Raw genomic sequence first — 18,905 nt, forward strand, 5'->3', positions numbered from 1 at the left:
CAGAAAGAAACATGTGAATGTGTGAGATTCACCACAATCTCAGCATCCCCCTCATCAGAAAGGACCCATATCTCTTATCTGTGTGAAGGTGTCCCGTCCTGTGTCGGCCCGGGTGGGGGGGGGGACTGGGACTGGCAAGGCTGCATATAGACAGCTGTGATTAGAGGAGGGTGGGCCCCCACGCTTCAAGCTATCAGGAAGACTCCTGTCTCTGAGTGACAGGCACCCCTTGTGACCATACAACCCTATAAGGGAACATGAAATGCATTCAACCCCCACCCCACCCCAATGCCACGGCCACTACTCCAGTGTGGCAACCACCATTTGTTCTAGAAGTTTCTCAGTGGGGTTCTTCTAGAAACCACTCCCAGAGTATAAAGAGGTGGAGGCAGGCCACACGTTGGACACATTGACTAGAACCAACTTGGAGGAGGATTACCATCCACAAGAGCAGGAACACAGTACAAGGCCTACAAGGAGAAAACCCTTCCAAGATTTAAGGTACGTCAAGTCAAAGTGAGATTGGGTTTTCTCAACTGAAATGTAGTATGATGAGGCAGGTGACAGATCATGTCATTTGAAACGGAACAAGTTAAATACAAATTAAGTGGAGGAACACGTACTTGGTTCTGAAACGGTGCATATAAGTGAAGCATAAATTCTTCCAGGCAACAAACGCCAACAAATTAATTTATGTATTGGTACTAGGCAGCAGAGAAGTGGTGTTTCTACTGTGGATGTCTTTGTGAGAGGGTGGCATGGAAGAAAGCAGCACATGGCAAAGAACATGGGCCCTCCATGAGAGGAGCCATGACAGACGAGCAGGAATGACATTCAAGCGTGACAGTTACACATTTGTGTTGCATATAACAAGACCATCGCAGGAACGATACAAGAGAGAATGATATTTATGATTAAATGCTAAATTAAACTAACAATTAATAAAGAATCATTATAGCTCATTCATATCCAGATATTGAACATACACACTCCAGATTAAACTATAGCATTATCTTTACACCATTTTAATTTATTTCTCAAATCATATGTGTATATATTTATAATATCTCCAGTTGAATGGTAACATTATTAGACTTTTCTGTCTGCTGAGTGTCAAATGACACTGTGCAGCTGTTGGCAGCTTGGTGTGAGATGGAACAGAAGCTCCACCTCTTTTAAAATGGTGACGCTTTGATTGACAGATGGTGCATGTGCAAAAGGCTACAATTATCTATGGCCGTATCAGCTGTTCCCTCACCAGGCTGTCTGCTCTAATGGCCATGAGGCTGCTGCAGTGAGGGACAAGTTTTCATTAACAAATTCTAGTTGAGTTAGAAATACACTTTGTTTTAGACAGTTAGTTTTTCTTTTCAACAGCCACCCAAAAACAACTTCTCCAATTAGATCATAATTAATAGATACAATAAATCTCTTCAACCATGCAGATGCCAGAGAAAGCCGCCGCCCGCCCCGTCATGGAGGAAGAAGCGGAGACCTTTGCCTTCCAGGCTGAGATTGCTCAGCTGATGTCTCTGATCATCAACACCTTCTACTCCAACAAAGAGATCTTCCTCAGGGAGCTCATCTCCAACTCCTCAGATGTAAGTAGAATATCAGTTCTCACCATGTTCCTTTTTTAGAGATGGGGGGGGGGGGTGAGAAAAAAATACCAACCAACCATGAAATGCACAATACTTATGCATATATATATATAATGCATATATCCTTAGTTTCTTCCATGTCAAACCACTGTTTGTAATTCCATTCTCTCAGGCGCTGGACAAAATCAGATATGAAAGCTTGACAGATCCAAGCAAACTCGAGTCCAACAGGGATCTGAAGATTGAAGTCAGACCTGACCTGAGGACTCGCAGCCTGACCCTGATCGACACGGGCATCGGCATGACCAAGGCTGACCTCATCAACAACCTGGGAACCATTGCCAAGTCTGGCACCAAGGCCTTCATGGAGGCTCTGCAGGCGGGAGCGGACATCTCCATGATCGGGCAGTTTGGTGTGGGTTTCTACTCTGCCTACCTGGTGGCAGAGAGGGTGACGGTGATCACCAAGCACAATGATGACGAGCAATACCTTTGGGAGTCTTCAGCCGGAGGCTCCTTCACTGTCAAAGTAGACCCTGGTGAGTTTACAGGTCTCTATTTCAGTGGTTCTCAACTCAGAGCGTAAGACTGGTCTGAATTTGGGTCCATTTGTCCACTCTCAGAGTTATGGGGTGCTGTGGCTTGCTGCTTAGCAAATTGGGGGGTCCTTGACATTAAAATGTTTGAGAACCACTGCTAAAACGCAGTGATTAACATGGTGAACGTTAAGGTTATGGTATCGATCTGGCAACTGTGGTAATTCTTCATTTTATGCATCATTTAAAAGGCCCGTCCATCGGCCGCGGCACCCACTGCATCCTCCACATGAAGGAGGACCAGACGGAGTACTGTGAGGAAAAACGCATCAAGGAGGTGGTGAAGAAACACTCCCAGTTCATCGGCTACCCTATCACGCTGTTTGTAAGTCCTTTGCACAATGGCACACAGAACCAAATAAATAACACCTCATTAGAACTCCAGGACTTTGTAGCATTTAAGGCTGAAGCTTGAAGCAGCATCTTGATGTAACGAAACAAAAGAAACTAATATTGTGTTTTAGAACTGGACCCTTATGGGTCAATTTGGTTCCGATTTGACACAGAGTTAAGGTAGTGTGTAAGTGATATTGTTTGCTATAGGCCTATAGTTCTTAGTAAACAAAATAAATCTTCAGGTTGGCAATCGGCATACCTATTTGTTTGAAAAACAATTGGTAACAAATAAATGACAACTGGAACACAAACTGAATGAATGATCCTTGTGGGGTTCTCTCTTTCTGTTTATTAAAAAGCTGCAGAGATGGGGAGACCCTTTTATTGAACAAACACACTATAGAATGGCAATGATTACTATCAGAATATAGAGCTTTAGGTTTAACTACACTTTTTGTTTTAATAAAGGAATGTACCACAATTCAATTTTGTGCTGTTTTGACACTCTGTTAAGCTAACACTGTGTGCTCGTCTTTGTTCAAGGTGGAGAAGACGAGGGAGAAAGAGGTGGATATGGATGACCCAGAGAAGGCGGAGGATGGGAAAGAGGATGCTGGCGCAGAAGGAAAGGACACGCCTACAATCGAGGATGTGGGTGCCGACGAGGACGAGGACACCAAGGCGAACAAGGAGATCAAGCGGACGATGAAGAGGAAGGAGAAATACATTGACATCCAGGAGCTGAACAAGACCAAACCCATCTGGACCCGCAACCCCGACGACATCACCAACGACGAGTACGGAGAGTTCTACAAGAGTCTGACCAACGACTGGGAGGACCACCTGGCCGTCAAGGTAAACCCTGGAGGATAGGAATAAATGTGTGGATGGCTCATGTCTCCACATTAAATAATATACCAGTGATTCTCAAACTTTAACATCAAGGGACCCTAATTTGGTATGCATTCAGCCCTGGACAGTGGACACCTGTAACTCTTGAGAGTTCAATACCTGCAAGGGCCCATTTGGTTCCTAACTATGAATAACTTGGGTCACTGGTGAGCCATCAAGAACGTCACAATGTATTTTGTAGTTATCAGCTAAGGCAGGGGATCCTGAACTTTACACTTAAACATGGGTTTAAGCTCCCTGCTGCCCCTATAGGCCTACCACCCACTTCTCCTGTTACTTAGGATGGGTTAAATACAGATAACACACTTCACTGTGTGCAAATATACAGTGACAAATTCCCCAAAGGATTGCAATTAACATGAACATGTTTTGTGCTTGTAGATCTGCCAATTTTGCTAGTTGAAACTTTAGATTTTTTTTAAATCAAGACACAATATAGGGATGCAGGTTGTTGAAATCCTGTGAGTGAACAAATGGAAATGTTTTTTTTCTTGGTCTCTGCAGCACTTCTCAGTGGAAGGCCAGCTGGAATTCCGCGCCCTGCTTTTTGTGCCCAGGAGAGCTTCCTTCGACCTGTTTGAGAACAAGAAGAAGAAGAACAACATCAAGTTGTACGTTCGCAGGGTCTTCATCATGGACAACTGTGATGAGCTGATGCCAGAATACCTGAGTGAGTATCTAACAAATTCAAACAGAAAAGTGACTCCTGAATCTGTAATTCAAACCTGAAAAAGAGTGAACCTTGCTTCAGGTTTAACGGCAGTTGAGCCTAATTATATTACATTCTTACGTTTTCAATTTGTTCTTAAAAAAACTGAATACATGAGTGATCTGAGCATTTTGTCTTCATCCTCTCATCTCTGCAGACTTCATCAAGGGTGTGGTGGACTCCGAGGATCTCCCTCTGAACATCTCCAGAGAGATGCTGCAGCAGAGTAAGATCCTCAAGGTGATCCGCAAGAACCTGGTGAAGAAATGCCTGGACCTGTTCACTGAGCTGTCCGAGGACAAAGACAACTACAAGAAATACTACGAGCAGTTCTCTAAGAATATCAAGGTAATGGAGAAATGCCACCAATCTCTCTGAGAAATATTTTTCCAGTTGAATGATTTTAATGACCTAAAACCTATATACTTTATTGACTGGGGTCCCTCATGGTTCTATCCTTGTAGATGGGCTATTTTCACGGAATGTTCACATAGTGACAACTGTGACATGCCTGCAAATTATGGACACTAGGAAACTAGCTCCTTGCCACTCGTCCTACACACTTCCACTTGGTTTGAGCATAGATGTATAAATCATAGAGAAGGCACTGGATGGGAGGGGAATCCCAGTGCCATCTCTATTATTTATATATCTAATGCTCAAACCGAGTGGAAGTATGTAGGGCAGGTGGTGAGGAGCTAGTTTCAAAAAGGGCCTAGTGTTCAAATGGTTAAATAGTTCCCTTCCCATTAAGGCTCGGCCAGTCAGTGTTGATCACAGTATTTTCTTCTATCATCTTGCAGCTTGGTATCCATGAAGACGCCCAGAATAGAAAGAAGCTGTCGGACATGCTGCGTTACTACACATCAACCTCTGGTGAAGAGATGGTTTCTCTCAAGGACTACGTTTCCCGCATGAAGGACACTCAGAAACACATCTACTACATCACCGGTTAGCGTTTGTACTCTTCCTACAGTTTTTTTGTTTATGTTTTTATATATATATTTTTAAACCTTTGGAAAATGTATTCACTTTTTTTTTTGTCAGTGGATAAGTCCTGTCCAAAACAGTTACTTTTCACGATTGAAATTCAAAAATGGCAAAAGTTGCTTCGTGCCACGTTTCGGGCTTGCAGGTTTGATACTGATTCACTTTTGACTTTTTATAGGTGAGACCAAAGACCAGGTGGCCAATTCTTCCTTTGTTGAGCGTCTGCGCAAAGCCGGCCTGGAGGTCATCTACATGATCGAACCCATCGATGAGTACTGCGTGCAGCAGCTGAAGGAGTACGACGGCAAGAACCTGCTTTCAGTCACCAAGGAGAGTCTGGAGCTGCCTGAGGATGAGGACGAAAAGAAGATCGGGGAGGAACTGAAAGTAAAATTCGAGAACCTTTGCAAGGTCATGAAGGACATCCTGGACAAGAAGATTGAGAAGGTAACGGTTCTCTTTAAATATAAGATTTTATTCATCTATTGTGACGCAGGTTCCTGAAGAGTACATTTTGCACATGGAAGGTGTTCAGCCACAATATGTAACTATATCCTGCCCCCCTTAACAGGTCACTGTGTCCAACCGCCTGGTTTCATCGCCCTGCTGCATCGTCACCAGCACCTACGGCTGGACGGCCAACATGGAGAGGATCATGAAGTCTCAGGCCCTCAGAGATAACTCCACCATGGGCTACATGGCCGCCAAGAAGCACATGGAGGTCAACCCTGAGCACCCCATCGTGGAGACGCTCAGGCAGAAGGCAGACGTGGACAAGAACGACAAAGCAGTCAAGGACTTGGTTATTCTTCTGTACGAGACAGCCCTGCTGTCCTCTGGGTTCACACTGGAGGATCCTCAGACGCACGCCAACCGCATCTACAGGATGATCAAACTGGGTCTTGGTAAGTGTGGTCTCTGGAGTTGCAACAGTTAACCCAACCAATCTACAGTACAAGCTCGTCGTTGGAACATTTCCCCCTATGGCCAAAATAACATAACATAACAACAGGATGCTTAAACCACTTGACTTAAAATATGCATTCACGGTACACAGCCAAAAGACATAAATAGAACGTAAAGTCCAATAGGGTTGTAAGAGATTTGGTTCCATTATTTAAAAATATTTTGCGTCTTTTAGTTAAGGAATTAATTTCAAAGATGATAGAATCTTTTGTTGAAGCTATAATGGGCCTAGAGAATTACAGATAAGGGAAGAAGGAACTGGTTTCAGCCAGCATGATGAGAAATCATTATTTTCAGCAAATATATTTAATGATTTAGAGCGAAAACTGAAAATTTACTAGTACAGAGCCCTGAGGGACTCCGGTCAACCACATGGGGTTTGAGTGATTATTATTTTAATGGCATCTGTCTTCTGTCACACTAATGGACGCCACATGTTTCATTCACACAGGCATCGATGACGATGATTCAGCCGTGGAGGATCTCAGTAAGGACGTTGAGGAAGACATGCCCGTCTTGGAAGGAGATGATGACACGTCAAGAATGGAAGAAGTGGACTAATTCTTTTTTTGCTTTGAACTTTAATTTTTTTTTAAGTTATATTGCTTTTTCATTTTTTTTTCTTTTTTCCAAAATATATTTTTCATATTTTTCAGCTGACTATTGATGGACAATAATATTTACAAATTATTATACCTGAATTTATGAATCGATGTAGCCGGTCCATGCCAACAATCATAGTACTGTAACATCAGCTAGAATAGTCTAAAATCACTTCTAGAAGTAATATCAAGTAAAGTTTTGTAGATGTTGAATGTTTTTTTTTGTTGTGAAAACTAAACTTTATAATAAAACGTGAATATGCCATAGTAGATCATGTTCTCATTTTCTTTAGCTCCTTCTTTCTCATAATGTATTCATGTAGCTGGTTTGGTTGACAGCCAGTGTGACATGGGGCCATTCTAGTTCATCTGAATCGTTAAAACATATTTGTTCTGGAACTTTCAACGTAAGTGAAGTCACTGTGGTTTCTAAGGTCAGACAAAAAAAAGAAAATGTAGTAGGCCTAGTCCCTCCTTCCCAATTCCCATAGTCTGAATGGTTGCTTGTCTTTAGCCATGCAAAAGCTTAAAGGTTCCCTTGGTACAAACTTGACTCCTAGATATAAGCGCATATATATATATATATATATATATATATATATATATATATATATATGTTATGTTTATTAAACATTAGAATTTCATTTTGATTAAAGTTAAATCATGGTCTCTCCCCTGACAAGTCAGCGCCCAACCAACTAGCTAGCCAATGAGGTTATAGACAGCTGAATGTATAATATGATTGAAAAGCGCAGCGGGCCTATCACCGTCCCAGGACAAAAGGCTTCACAAGTAACGGATCTACAAGCCCACAGCGCGACGCTGACGCGACGCGTCGTGGGCTTGTAGATCCGGATATTTTCGGGCTTCAGTCGGGTAGGGGCGGGTGGGTACACTGATTGACGGGCCGGCGGGCCTATCGGCGCCCATGCCAGAACGAGGAACATTCCAGATGGTTCTGGAAGCGGAGGATTTTCTCGAACAGTCCAGGGATAAAATATAACCCACGGTGCAGCTCAAGCCGAGCCAGCATCACTCCTACCCGCTCTCTCCGTGTGTTGAACGACCCGCCGCTGAACATTCCCAACTGGACCATTTATTGACGAGCAAGGTATGGATAATGATATGCCAAGATAATATTGTTTTTAACGTCATTTTTTATTAACGTAATTAAACAAACCTATGAATGCTGTCTTGTTTTTTGTTCTTTGTGTTTGTTTGACTACTACTATACTGAGCTTGACATTTTTTATGAATTCGACGTTGACATCATACTGTTAAAAATCATGATACATACTTAATGTATCATGTTCTTTTTATTTCGCGTGGGGGAAAAAACTCCAAAAATGTAACTTCTCTCACTCATGGGCTCTCTCGCTTAATTGTGGCTGGTGTTTAGATTACATGGCACACTTGTCTCTTGTCCGGCCACGCCAGCTAACATGTCATGAAGTCTTGGTTAATTACTAGGAAAGGCAGGCTGCTGCAGCCACATGGTGGACATGCATGCATATACATACTTGCCAACCAGGAATTAAGAGACCCAACTAACATTAATTGGCTTAAACATTTAAATGTAGGCTAATTCAGCTCTTAATTAAAATCCTAATAAAGAACTGGCCATCGTTTATTTAAATTTGGCATGGTGATATTGAGTTGCACACTTGCTCTCGTTTCACATTTTCATTGGGTGCTGGAGAGTGCTGGTAGCTTCTAGAAACTTGTCATTTGCGGATAGAGCCACTAGGGGGAGTAGTCCCCTATGAGTAGTCCACTGACCTGAGCTGAATGCATCTTTATACTCTTACAGCCATCATGTGCTTTGGAAGGCTGATTAACCCAAGTGAGGTCCCATCCCACACCATTATATCAGTTATATCTTCAATGGATGGTGGTTGGTGTCACCATTCAATGCATACCACAGTTTCTCACAATTATCTTGTAATTACTGAAATAATTCTCGTCAAGAATTAACTAATTCCATCATCAATAAAGGTATTAAATCTCATCAAATAGATATTATTTTAGGAGAGGTGTATGAATACCAAAATGTTATTTTAAAGTTGTTTGATTATGGTCTTTTTTGTTATACTAATGTTATGTATACTTATTCCATTGAGCCATTGTCTCACACTCAAGTGACACGTGTCGTGTATGCATTTGTATATATTATGTACTATGCATGTGTTGCGTGCCAATGCATTGTGATACTGTTATTGCGCTCATAACATATCAAATAGGCTTACGCCACAGTTATATATTGTGATATAAGTGTTTTGTGAAACGCAGCGACTTCGAGCCCAAGCCAAATCTCCCTTGCTGCACAATAAAACATATATTAGTTACCTCATCTTAATATTAACTCGGGTAGTAATGCATTTAACAACCTAATGTCCAATTGCAAAGTAGTATTTTAGTCCAGATTCAGGCCTACACCAGTACAGTTATTGTCACATATCCTGCCTGGCTGCAGAATCGGACTGATTTGTTAACCTGTTTGAGAAGGATGGTTGATAGAAATGAATGCAGCAGAACAGAAAGGATGAGCTGTCTCACCAGCTGCTTGTTTGAAACTGGACCCCTACTGAGTCTGCTGAACTCCTAATTAGTAGTGACAAGTTAATCTCTACAAAAAAAAGCTGCAGTGAGGGTGCAACAGTTTTAATAATTTAATAAAATATCAGATTAATAATCTTATTTTGGGTAATCATGATTGATTATATATAAATATATATAAATATATATTTCTTTTCATTCCAAAACAAAAATCATCTCAAGCTTTGAGGCTGTGAGCTTGTAATAGATTCGGCTATTTAATATATTTCTCTGCAGGACCCCATTGTGCGACAAATAGGGCTTATTCATGGATATGTTTTTGTTTTTGTCACATTCCTATTTCCTAAGCCAATCATTGGTGACCAGCAGCAGTGGTTCCCTATGAAGGCACAAAGAGTCTCCTTTGTGTATATATTACAGTTACAGATACAATATATTATATTGTAACGGTGCATTACATCACCGGCAGTGACTCACCCTGCCGGTGTGGAGACAAATGGACAATGACATCAGTATTCTGTCAGTTACAGAGGCTTATGCGTAGGTCTGACTCGGCTTCTTATAACAACTTCCAGATTTTATATCCGTGATAAGAGTGAAACAAACTTTTCAATTTTAAACTGCGACCACTTAAGGCTTGTTTTAGAAATTGCTTGAAAATATTTGATGTTATTGGAATTTTATTTATAAAAAAAATCTGGACATTTTCACCTAAGGACGACGGCTCTAAAGTGATCAACAGTCATTAAAATACAAACAAAATGAAATTCACGGCTTCTGAATCTGAACCATAATGGCTTCTTCTGTACTCTGTGTTCAGATGCCTGAGGCACACGACGCGCCAATGGAGGAGGAGGCTGAGACCTTTGCCTTCCAGGCGGAGATCGCTCAGCTGATGTCTCTGATCATCAACACCTTCTACTCCAACAAAGAGATCTTCCTCAGGGAGCTCATCTCCAACTCCTCAGATGTAAGTCTACTGTCTACCATGAATGTTTCATTCTGATTTACTGTCATTAAATTACAGCCTCACTGAGAACGTTGCTGTCCAATATATGTATTGTATACAGTACATGCATACATGTAGAGATATTAACGCTGCAATCCATAACTCGTTTCTGGAAATAAACTTTTATTGCAGTTTGTCTACCTGCTCTTCTATTGAGAAATGTAATGTGCTGTAGGACACCTATTGGTTGACAAGTTATATTGCATGAATATCAAACGGCGCTCACGCAGGGGACTGGGGTTTCCAATCCAGGGTGGGGCGTGGAAGTTATGGATTGCAGCTTTAAACAGAATATTGAATTCAACAATATGTCATTGATTCATTGCGTTGTTTTGTATTAATTAAATTAATTGGTCAGGTCTCACATGTAGATCAACTATAATGCTATCTTGCATTACGCTAAATTATGCAGTTTTCATGTACTTTTCCCCAAATGGAGTTGTTTGAAACCATTTAGGCATTATAAAAAAGACACAAACTGGAAATAACCTAAATTAAAAGCAGGTTAAAATTGATGACTGCATTGGTTGACTTTATTTCTTCAGGCACTGGACAAAATCCGCTATGAGAGCCTCACTGATCCGAGCAAAATGGACTCTGGCAAAGACCTAAGGATCGAAATCATTCCCAACAAAGAGGAGCGCACCCTGACCCTGATCGACACAGGCATCGGCATGACCAAGGCCGACCTCATCAACAACCTGGGAACCATCGCCAAGTCTGGCACCAAGGCCTTCATGGAGGCTCTGCAGGCGGGAGCGGACATCTCCATGATCGGGCAGTTTGGTGTGGGTTTCTACTCTGCCTACCTGGTGGCAGAGAGGGTGACGGTGATCACCAAGCACAATGATGACGAGCAATACATCTGGGAGTCTTCAGCGGGGGGCTCCTTCACTGTCAAAGTAGACACCGGTAAGTAACACCTACTGAACAGTTGTTTCTTATGTGTGTCTGTCCGTATGAGCACGGAATGTGCTCAGCTGAGCACGGAATGTGATGTATGATGATAAGAGCGCCCCTCACTTCACACAAGTGTGATTTATTTTTCTTTCTTTTTTTTACATTAAAACATGTGTTAAGCCATTAAAACCAGGAAAGCATCTGTGTCATTTTAGATAATAGCACACTTTGGCATATAGAATACTTTTTCTATTCAAAAACAGCAGATACACAAGCTTTGTAGATCTTCCATTTTGTCTTTGAATATATATATTTTAAACGCAAACATGTTTTACTCAATGTTCAGAAAACTGTTAGGATTTAGAAGACATTTGTAGAATCGCCCTCAGGTCAATTAATTGAAACCATATTTACCAGCTGCACTTCATAATGTATGCGTTTGTTAATTCATTGCTACTGGTGCCTTTCTGGTGTCTTTCTGTACACTAACCTGTGTTTTTTTTGTGAACCTGTGTTTCCCGCTGTTAGGTGAGTCAATGGGACGAGGGACCAAGGTGATCCTGTTCCTGAAGGACGATCAGTCGGAGTACATCGAGGAGAAGCGCGTCAAAGAAATCGTGAAGAAGCACTCTCAGTTCATCGGCTACCCCATCACACTCTTTGTAAGTACACACAAATCTGGGATACAAGTACCATACAGTTGTTCACATCCATAATACAATGTGTGCCAGTTGGTAGACCTATTTCTGTTTCTCAGTGAAACTCTTCACAACAAGGTCTGTGGATTATCGTAACTAGGACGTGATTTGTAATTTCTAGAACAGAAGGACTTCCAGATGAGTGGAACTATTCAAACGACCGCAGTCACTTTCAATTGTTTTTTTTTTCTTTCTTCACTTTCAGATGGAGAAGGAGCGCGACAAAGAGGTGAGTGACGACGAGGCTGAGGAAGAGGAGAAGGAAGAGAAGGAGAAGGAGAAGGACAAAGACGCGGAAGATGACGACAAGCCCGATATCGAGGATGTGGGCTCGGACGAAGAGCACGATCACGAGCACGACCACGACACGTGTGGGGAGAAGAAAAAGAAGAAGAAGAAGATCAAGGAGAAGTACATCGACCAGGAGGAGCTGAACAAGGTCAAGCCCCTCTGGACCCGCAACCCTGACGACATCAACAACGAGGAGTACGGAGAGTTCTACAAGAGTCTGACCAACGACTGGGAGGACCACCTGGCCGTCAAGGTAAAGCCTGGAGGATAGGAATTTCAAATATAAATGTTTATACGGATTGTGGAATGTGGATGGCTAATGTCTCCACATGATATGATATATGTTTTTTTTGTGGCTTTCGCCTTTATCTTTTATGGAGGGATAGACAGTAGGCTGACAGGAAATGGAGAGGGGGATGGGCCGGGGGGGGTGACGACAACCGTGACATGCAGTAAAGGCCGTCGGGATTGGGAGTCGAACCCGCGCACACTGCCAGTCTGGATTAACAGCCAAGGTGCCTGGACCGCTGAGCCACGGCCCAGGCCACATGATATGATATACATTAGATATGTGTAATTTATTATTTATATTAATCTGTACATACCGATACTTAAAAATGTCATACCTTTATGCCAGTTTGGTCTGTCAAAGTTTCAAGCACAAACCAAGAGATGGTCACAGCTTTTAAAGTGACTATGCATTTGATTTATTTAAAATACATTTTCTTTTTAACGTCTGAATGTCATAGTCTTCTAATGAAACTTTGCCTTCCATAGTAGTACAAGATGGTTTATTATACTGTTTCTTCCCCCACAGCACTTTTCCGTGGAGGGTCAATTGGAGTTCCGCGCCCTCCTGTTTGTTCCTCGCCGTGCGCCCTTCGACCTGTTTGAGAACAAGAAGAAGAAGAACAACATCAAGCTGTACGTTCGCAGGGTCTTCATCATGGACAACTGTGACGAGCTGATTCCTGAATACCTCAGTGAGTAAGAACAGGACTGGAGGGTTTCTTCAAACCGGTATAGCAAACAAGAAAGCACGTACATCCACTCAATAAAGTGCCAGGTGCAGGACAGAAGTGAAAAATCCCCTAAAATATATAAAGTCTGCACACTGGATCATGCTCCAAAGATGCTACATTTCCTCCACCATAGCTCTGAGAGAGAGAGAGAGAGAGAGAGAGAGAGAGAGAAAGAGAAAGAGAGAGAGAGAGAGAGAGACCTGGTCTAGGAAGTACAGTATGTAGGGTTTAAGTACAGTGAAACAGTTCCCTGTATGTACTGTATGTACATACAGTAGAACCTTGTTTTGGTTCTAATCACTTAAGGCAATGTCTCTTAGCCTTTCCAGTTGACCTCTCCACTACTGTATGGAGGTTGAGTTAACCAGGAACATTATGGTTTAAAATCTTCTGTTCATTGAACGCGGAACAATGACAAGTTGTAAACATCCACTGTTGGTTCTCTCTGTAGACTTCGTCAAGGGCGTGGTGGACTCCGAGGATCTCCCTCTGAACATCTCCAGAGAGATGCTGCAGCAGAGTAAGATCCTCAAGGTGATCCGCAAGAACCTGGTGAAGAAATGCATGGAGCTGTTCACCGAGCTGGCCGAGGACAAAGAGAACTACAAGAAATACTACGATCAGTTCTCGAAGAATATCAAGGTAATAAAGAAATGCCACCAACGGTTCTTTAAGAATATCAACGTAATTAAATACAGAAATATTACCATTAGTTCTATGAGAATATCACAGTATTAAAGAAATACCACCAAACGTTTTTTAAAGAATATCAAGGTAATGCAGAAATAGTATCCACCATTCTCTTAAGAACATTAAGGCCAGCTCTGTCATGTTGTCATTAATGAGGTGTAGAAGGACTTCTGGCAGCCATTTTGTGTGTAGGTATTTCCCATGGAGTGTAATATGAAGTGTCTGCATGAATTAAATTCAGAATATTATGTTTGGAATTAATATGAAACTTGATCTCAGAGGACTCTTTGGTGAATTAAAATGATTAGAAATGTTAAAGAAATATACATGAAAGGCACTGTGATTCTAGGTAACTGTTCCAGTTTGTCTGTCTGACCTTTTAAACGGCCATCTGTCTGCATTTCAACAGCCACCTGTCTGATCCCCTGTGATAATCTGCTTCAAATGTCCTTTTAGAGGGTCTTTACTGCCACCTTATGGTCTGTCTAGGTGAAGGCAAAGCTTGGCTTAATGACTAATGTCATGTGATCAACAACCCTGTTTTAGAAAAAGCCCTTAATAAAATGTTACTAAGCTGGTGTGTTACACTGAAAAAAAAAAAAATATAATAATAATTCATCACTTTATCATGGATTAAAGTTCTCAGTCGCACGTTATGTGGGTGGCTCCTTTTCATACTGTTTCACCAATTGCACATTACATTTTCAGTCGTGAGATGTTATTTTGCTTTAATCCATGCTTTCTGTGGTCTTTATTTTTGTAGCTTGGAATCCATGAGGACTCTGCGAACAGGAAGAGGCTGTCAGAGATGCTCCGTTACCACACCTCAGCCTCCGGAGACGAGCTGGTCTCCCTGAAGGACTACGTCACACGCATGAAGGACACCCAGAAACACATCTACTACATCACCGGTGAGGACCGCACCTTTCATTTAGAGTTGTTTTCCGATACCGGTAACAGTATGCCTAAAATGCTGATATTGGTGAGTATACCAGTTGATTTTGCACTACTGCAGTGGTTCTCAAACCTTTTCATTTCAATGACCCCATAACTCTCAGAGTAGTAAGGGTCATTTTGGAACCCCCCCTCAGTTTCCCTGGACCCCACTTTGAGAACCACTGTCCAAGATTTTCTTTTAATTACACACTGTTATCGGATCGGTACTCGGTATCGATCAATACACAAGTTATGGATCGGAATCAGTATCGGGAAGGGATTCTTTTGTTTTTATATCTGTACATCTCTACTTTCAGTTATTATTTTAAGATTAGAGCATTTGAATATTTTCAGAAAGAGCAAAGGTCTAAGCCTCAATCTGTGATTTCTTCACCTGGCTGACAGTAGGAACAATAGTATACAACTAAAACATAATTTTACATACAGTATTGGGGGTTTCACAAATCACACATTAGGATTTTATTTTGCTTTAATCCATGTGAATGTGAGTAATATATCCGATTGGTGAAAAGTAACATTATGTGGTTACCCCATTTTTCAGGTGAGACCAAAGACCAGGTGGCCAACTCTGCCTTTGTCGAGCGGCTGCGCAAAGCTGGCCTAGAGGTCATCTACATGATCGAACCCATCGACGAGTACTGTGTGCAGCAGCTGAAGGAGTTTGAGGGAAAGAATCTGGTCTCAGTAACCAAGGAGGGCCTGGAGCTGCCTGCTGATGAGGACGAGAAGAAGAGGCAGGATGACAAGAAATCTCAGTTTGAGAACCTCTGTAAGATCATGAAGGACATCCTGGAGAAGAAGGTGGAGAAGGTGAGTTTCCTGCAGTGGCTGAGATAGATTGTTTTTCCACCACTTGAACCCCAGGCCAGAATGCCTACTTCTGACGGGGGAACATTCAACGCAGCGCGTTGTAAGCTTGTAGATCGGCTATTTTTTAGAAAAGAGATTTGGTGTAAACGGAAATAAGTGGTTGTGCGTTCTCACCAAAAGATCGCTTGAAGCACTCCACTTTGGTTGTGCTGGTCAGTGTTGGTGGTGGGAAGCCAACAATTTTCCATTTGGATATTATATTTAATATATTTACCCAGCAGTAAAAAGCATAATTTTGGATTTTATAATATGGAACAAACTAACAAAATGGAGCGCCGATAGCCCGGGTTAGATTCCCAAACGCGACGTACTTTTGTTGCATGTCTACTCACCAATTCTCTCTCTCTGTACTATGGACTATCAATAAAGGACAAATATAAGACAAGACATTTTGGTGAAGTTGTAAATACCACATATTTGAATTTTTTTATCTCGATTACACCCCTAAAACGGTCTGTGTTCGTCCATCCACAGGTCACCGTGTCCAACCGCCTGGTTTCATCTCCCTGCTGCATCGTCACCAGCACCTACGGTTGGACGGCCAACATGGAGAGGATCATGAAGGCGCAGGCCCTCAGAGATAACTCCACCATGGGCTACATGGCCGCCAAGAAGCACCTGGAGGTCAACCCAGACCACCCTATCGTGGAGACGCTCAGGCAGAAGGCGGAGGCGGACAAGAACGACAAGTCGGTCAAAGACCTGGTCATCTTGCTGTTTGAGACGGCCCTGCTGTCCTCTGGGTTCACACTGGACGACCCTCAGACTCACTCCAACCGCATCTACAGGATGATCAAACTGGGACTGGGTGAGTGCCACTGCCCAGTCTTCTGTGTGTGTGTGTGTGTGTGTGTGTGTGTGTGTGTGTGTGTGTGTGTGTGTGGGGTACCGTACCGTACCTCACTGCACAACAGTGTATTGACATAGGGGAAGTGTCTTGTAAAACCTTTGTTTGATATCCTCCTAAAGCTGACAGTCTGCTGACGGATGTTATTAAAAAATAAGGCGGGCAAACACTGGAGACAAAGGAGGCAAAGAAAGAGACAAACAGTAATTGAATATACTGCCTTGTGCTCTAGCTCAACTAATAGTTATTTTTCTTTATATAATCTATTGTATCATCTTTGACAAACTATAAGATGGATATGGCTGAACACCGTTTTGTGATTTAAACTCATATGTTTAAACTCATTAAAATCAGGAAGAAATCTGTGTAAGTTTAGGTTTTTGCATTGACTATTCAAAAGTAACAGCAAGCTCACACGTCACTTAGTGCCGCGCTGCAAGCTTGTACATCTGATATTTTTGAACATTTTTGAAAAATGTGTGAGAACTACTGATTTAGGAAGCATTTTTAGAATCTGCTTCAGGTCTTAATAAGTTAACTGACTAGTTAGAATAAAATGGAAAACCCTTCTCGTGAAATGGCAGTAGAAGGGAAAAAAACTAATCTCCTCTTCCTCCGTCTCCGCTCCAGGTATTGACGAAGATGACCTGGGCACAGATGAGCCTGCTTCGGCCCCCGTGGTGGAGGACATGCCCCCTCTGGAAGGGGATGATGACACATCCAGGATGGAGGAGGTCGATTAGTTTGACCCCCTTGCTGTTTGTTCCTACCCGCTAGCAATAGGGTAATAGTGTTATACAAAATTACATTTTGATGTACCTGGAATGTCCCTCTGAGCTAATAAGACCCCCATAGCATTCACACACTGTTGAAGAACAATCGTTCCTTATGAAGGTTTATTCGATTTCTTTTTTCTTGTTTTTCGGTTACTTTCATTCCGTAAAATGTTGGGGATTTGTTTATTTTTTCATAAAAGAGATTCAATGTTCTATTACTTGTTTTGTATGCTGAGTTGCTTTTGAAGCATTTTTGTTGTTGTATTTATTGACATTCCAGCATTTGTTTGCGTGGTCTAATACTGTAAATATTCTGAAAATAATTGATACTGTTATTTGAAATGGTGGGACCCAGAAATAAAGGTTTACCACGTTTACCACCAGTCACGCCTTGTGCAGTCTTTGTGCTAGATGGATAGAAACACTGTAATAGATTCGAGAGAGGAATATTTATTTTAAAGTCATCCCAGTCAGCGAAGCTTCACTTACTGTATTTGTATGTTTAAAGTTAAGATTTCAGATGTGACGTTCTAATCCGATTTACATCACTATAACCTTATTACATCACAATATTAAGTTGGAATAGCATCCCCCCCAAAATATACCTTATGAATTTAGGAAACCACCCCAGATGCTGCATGGTTTTGTCTCAGTCGCTTGATCAATCAACTCAGCATACCATGAAAAGCTCTACACATCTACAGCTCCGTCTTGGTTATGGTGAATCATTGTAGCGTAGGCACCGTTTTATTTATGAAAAACAAGATTTACTTTTTTATATCCTTAATTTTAGGTCAGTAGTAGGACTCATTAGCCTACTAGCCTCGATTCATACAAATTATGAGCAATCAAACTAGTCTAGGCCAATTATTAAAATGACCCATCTCCATCATGCAGGACCACTTATTAATGTACCTTAAATTCATTCAACTGGGAGGAGCCAGATATAGACAGGATTCCTGTAACTACTGCGTTCTTGTGGAAACGTGGCCCCTTTAAGATGGCAGAATGGGATATGGTCCTTATGTGGATTACGGACATATAGAAACCACACTTGAAAAAAGACACTGGGATGTTGGTTGGTCATCAACAATATGACCATAGAAGACAGTGGAGTATATTATGTGGATATAAACAACGGACTGCGGAGCAAGACTTTTAAGGGAGACATTGAAGTGAGCAGTAAGAAGCCGTACTGTGTGTTGTAACAGTCGGTTTAATACAACAACACACTGCTCAACACATCACTGTGTGTGTGTGTGTGTGTGTGTGTGTGTGTGTGTGTGTGTGTGTGTGAGAGAGAGAGACCTGTCCACATTCAGGTTCGGGTTCTGTGTCCATCCATACCATAGTCACTTTGTAGTGTGCATCTAACCCACTGAGCTACACTTCCACACTGTTGCACTTGACTTGGGCAATGCTTGCTAACCTGACTCCGCCTATCTATATCTATAATTCTATATCATCATCATTATTAGTCATTACGTTTGCTGAACAAACAATTACAGCTTTAATGTCTTGGTTGGTAAGCAATTTAATATGTCGTGAAAGAGCCTCAATGGCAATTTTAATCTTTA

The 18,905-nt window shown here is 41.8% G+C and overlaps 2 protein-coding genes across 2 annotated transcripts; both read left to right on the forward strand.

The window, feature by feature from the left end:
- The first annotated feature begins 271 nt into the window (after positions 1-271).
- hsp90aa1.1 (heat shock protein 90, alpha (cytosolic), class A member 1, tandem duplicate 1) lies at positions 272-6,982 on the forward strand. The gene is made up of 11 exons (XM_079526580.1): positions 272-501; positions 1,446-1,601; positions 1,774-2,140; positions 2,389-2,522; positions 3,077-3,388; positions 3,950-4,115; positions 4,312-4,502; positions 4,958-5,105; positions 5,323-5,591; positions 5,716-6,049; positions 6,562-6,982. Exons 2-11 carry the CDS (start codon positions 1,446-1,448, stop codon positions 6,669-6,671), a joined length of 2,187 nt encoding a protein of 728 aa, XP_079382706.1. The 5' UTR covers positions 272-501; the 3' UTR covers positions 6,672-6,982.
- Positions 6,983-7,699: 717 nt separating this feature from the next.
- hsp90aa1.2 (heat shock protein 90, alpha (cytosolic), class A member 1, tandem duplicate 2) lies at positions 7,700-17,711 on the forward strand. The gene is made up of 11 exons (XM_079526590.1): positions 7,700-7,823; positions 10,089-10,238; positions 10,823-11,189; positions 11,706-11,839; positions 12,081-12,419; positions 12,984-13,149; positions 13,640-13,830; positions 14,642-14,789; positions 15,377-15,645; positions 16,180-16,513; positions 17,183-17,711. Exons 2-11 carry the CDS (start codon positions 10,089-10,091, stop codon positions 17,293-17,295), a joined length of 2,211 nt encoding a protein of 736 aa, XP_079382716.1. The 5' UTR covers positions 7,700-7,823; the 3' UTR covers positions 17,296-17,711.
- Positions 17,712-18,905: the final 1,194 nt, after the last annotated feature.

The sequence above is a fragment of the Electrona antarctica genome (genome assembly GCF_951216825.1).
Source record: "Electrona antarctica genome assembly, chromosome: 17".
In the NCBI taxonomy this organism is placed as follows: domain Eukaryota; kingdom Metazoa; phylum Chordata; class Actinopteri; order Myctophiformes; family Myctophidae; genus Electrona; species Electrona antarctica.

What these genes read in the sequence shown, in the direction of transcription:
- hsp90aa1.1 (XM_079526580.1), top strand. Translation starts at nt 1,446, where the DNA reads ATGCCAGAGAAAGCCGCCGCCCGCCCCGTCATGGAGGAAGAAGCGGAG. An exon ending in TCATCTCCAACTCCTCAGAT is followed by an intron (nt 1,602 to 1,773) that starts GTAAGTAGAATA and finishes CCATTCTCTCAG; the next exon opens with GCGCTGGACAAAATCAGATA. An exon ending in ACACATCTACTACATCACCG is followed by an intron (nt 5,106 to 5,322) that starts GTTAGCGTTTGT and finishes GACTTTTTATAG; the next exon opens with GTGAGACCAAAGACCAGGTG.
- hsp90aa1.2 (XM_079526590.1), top strand. Translation starts at nt 10,089, where the DNA reads ATGCCTGAGGCACACGACGCGCCAATGGAGGAGGAGGCTGAGACCTTT. An exon ending in CACTGTCAAAGTAGACACCG is followed by an intron (nt 11,190 to 11,705) that starts GTAAGTAACACC and finishes TCCCGCTGTTAG; the next exon opens with GTGAGTCAATGGGACGAGGG. An exon ending in TGGAGAAGAAGGTGGAGAAG is followed by an intron (nt 15,646 to 16,179) that starts GTGAGTTTCCTG and finishes GTCCATCCACAG; the next exon opens with GTCACCGTGTCCAACCGCCT.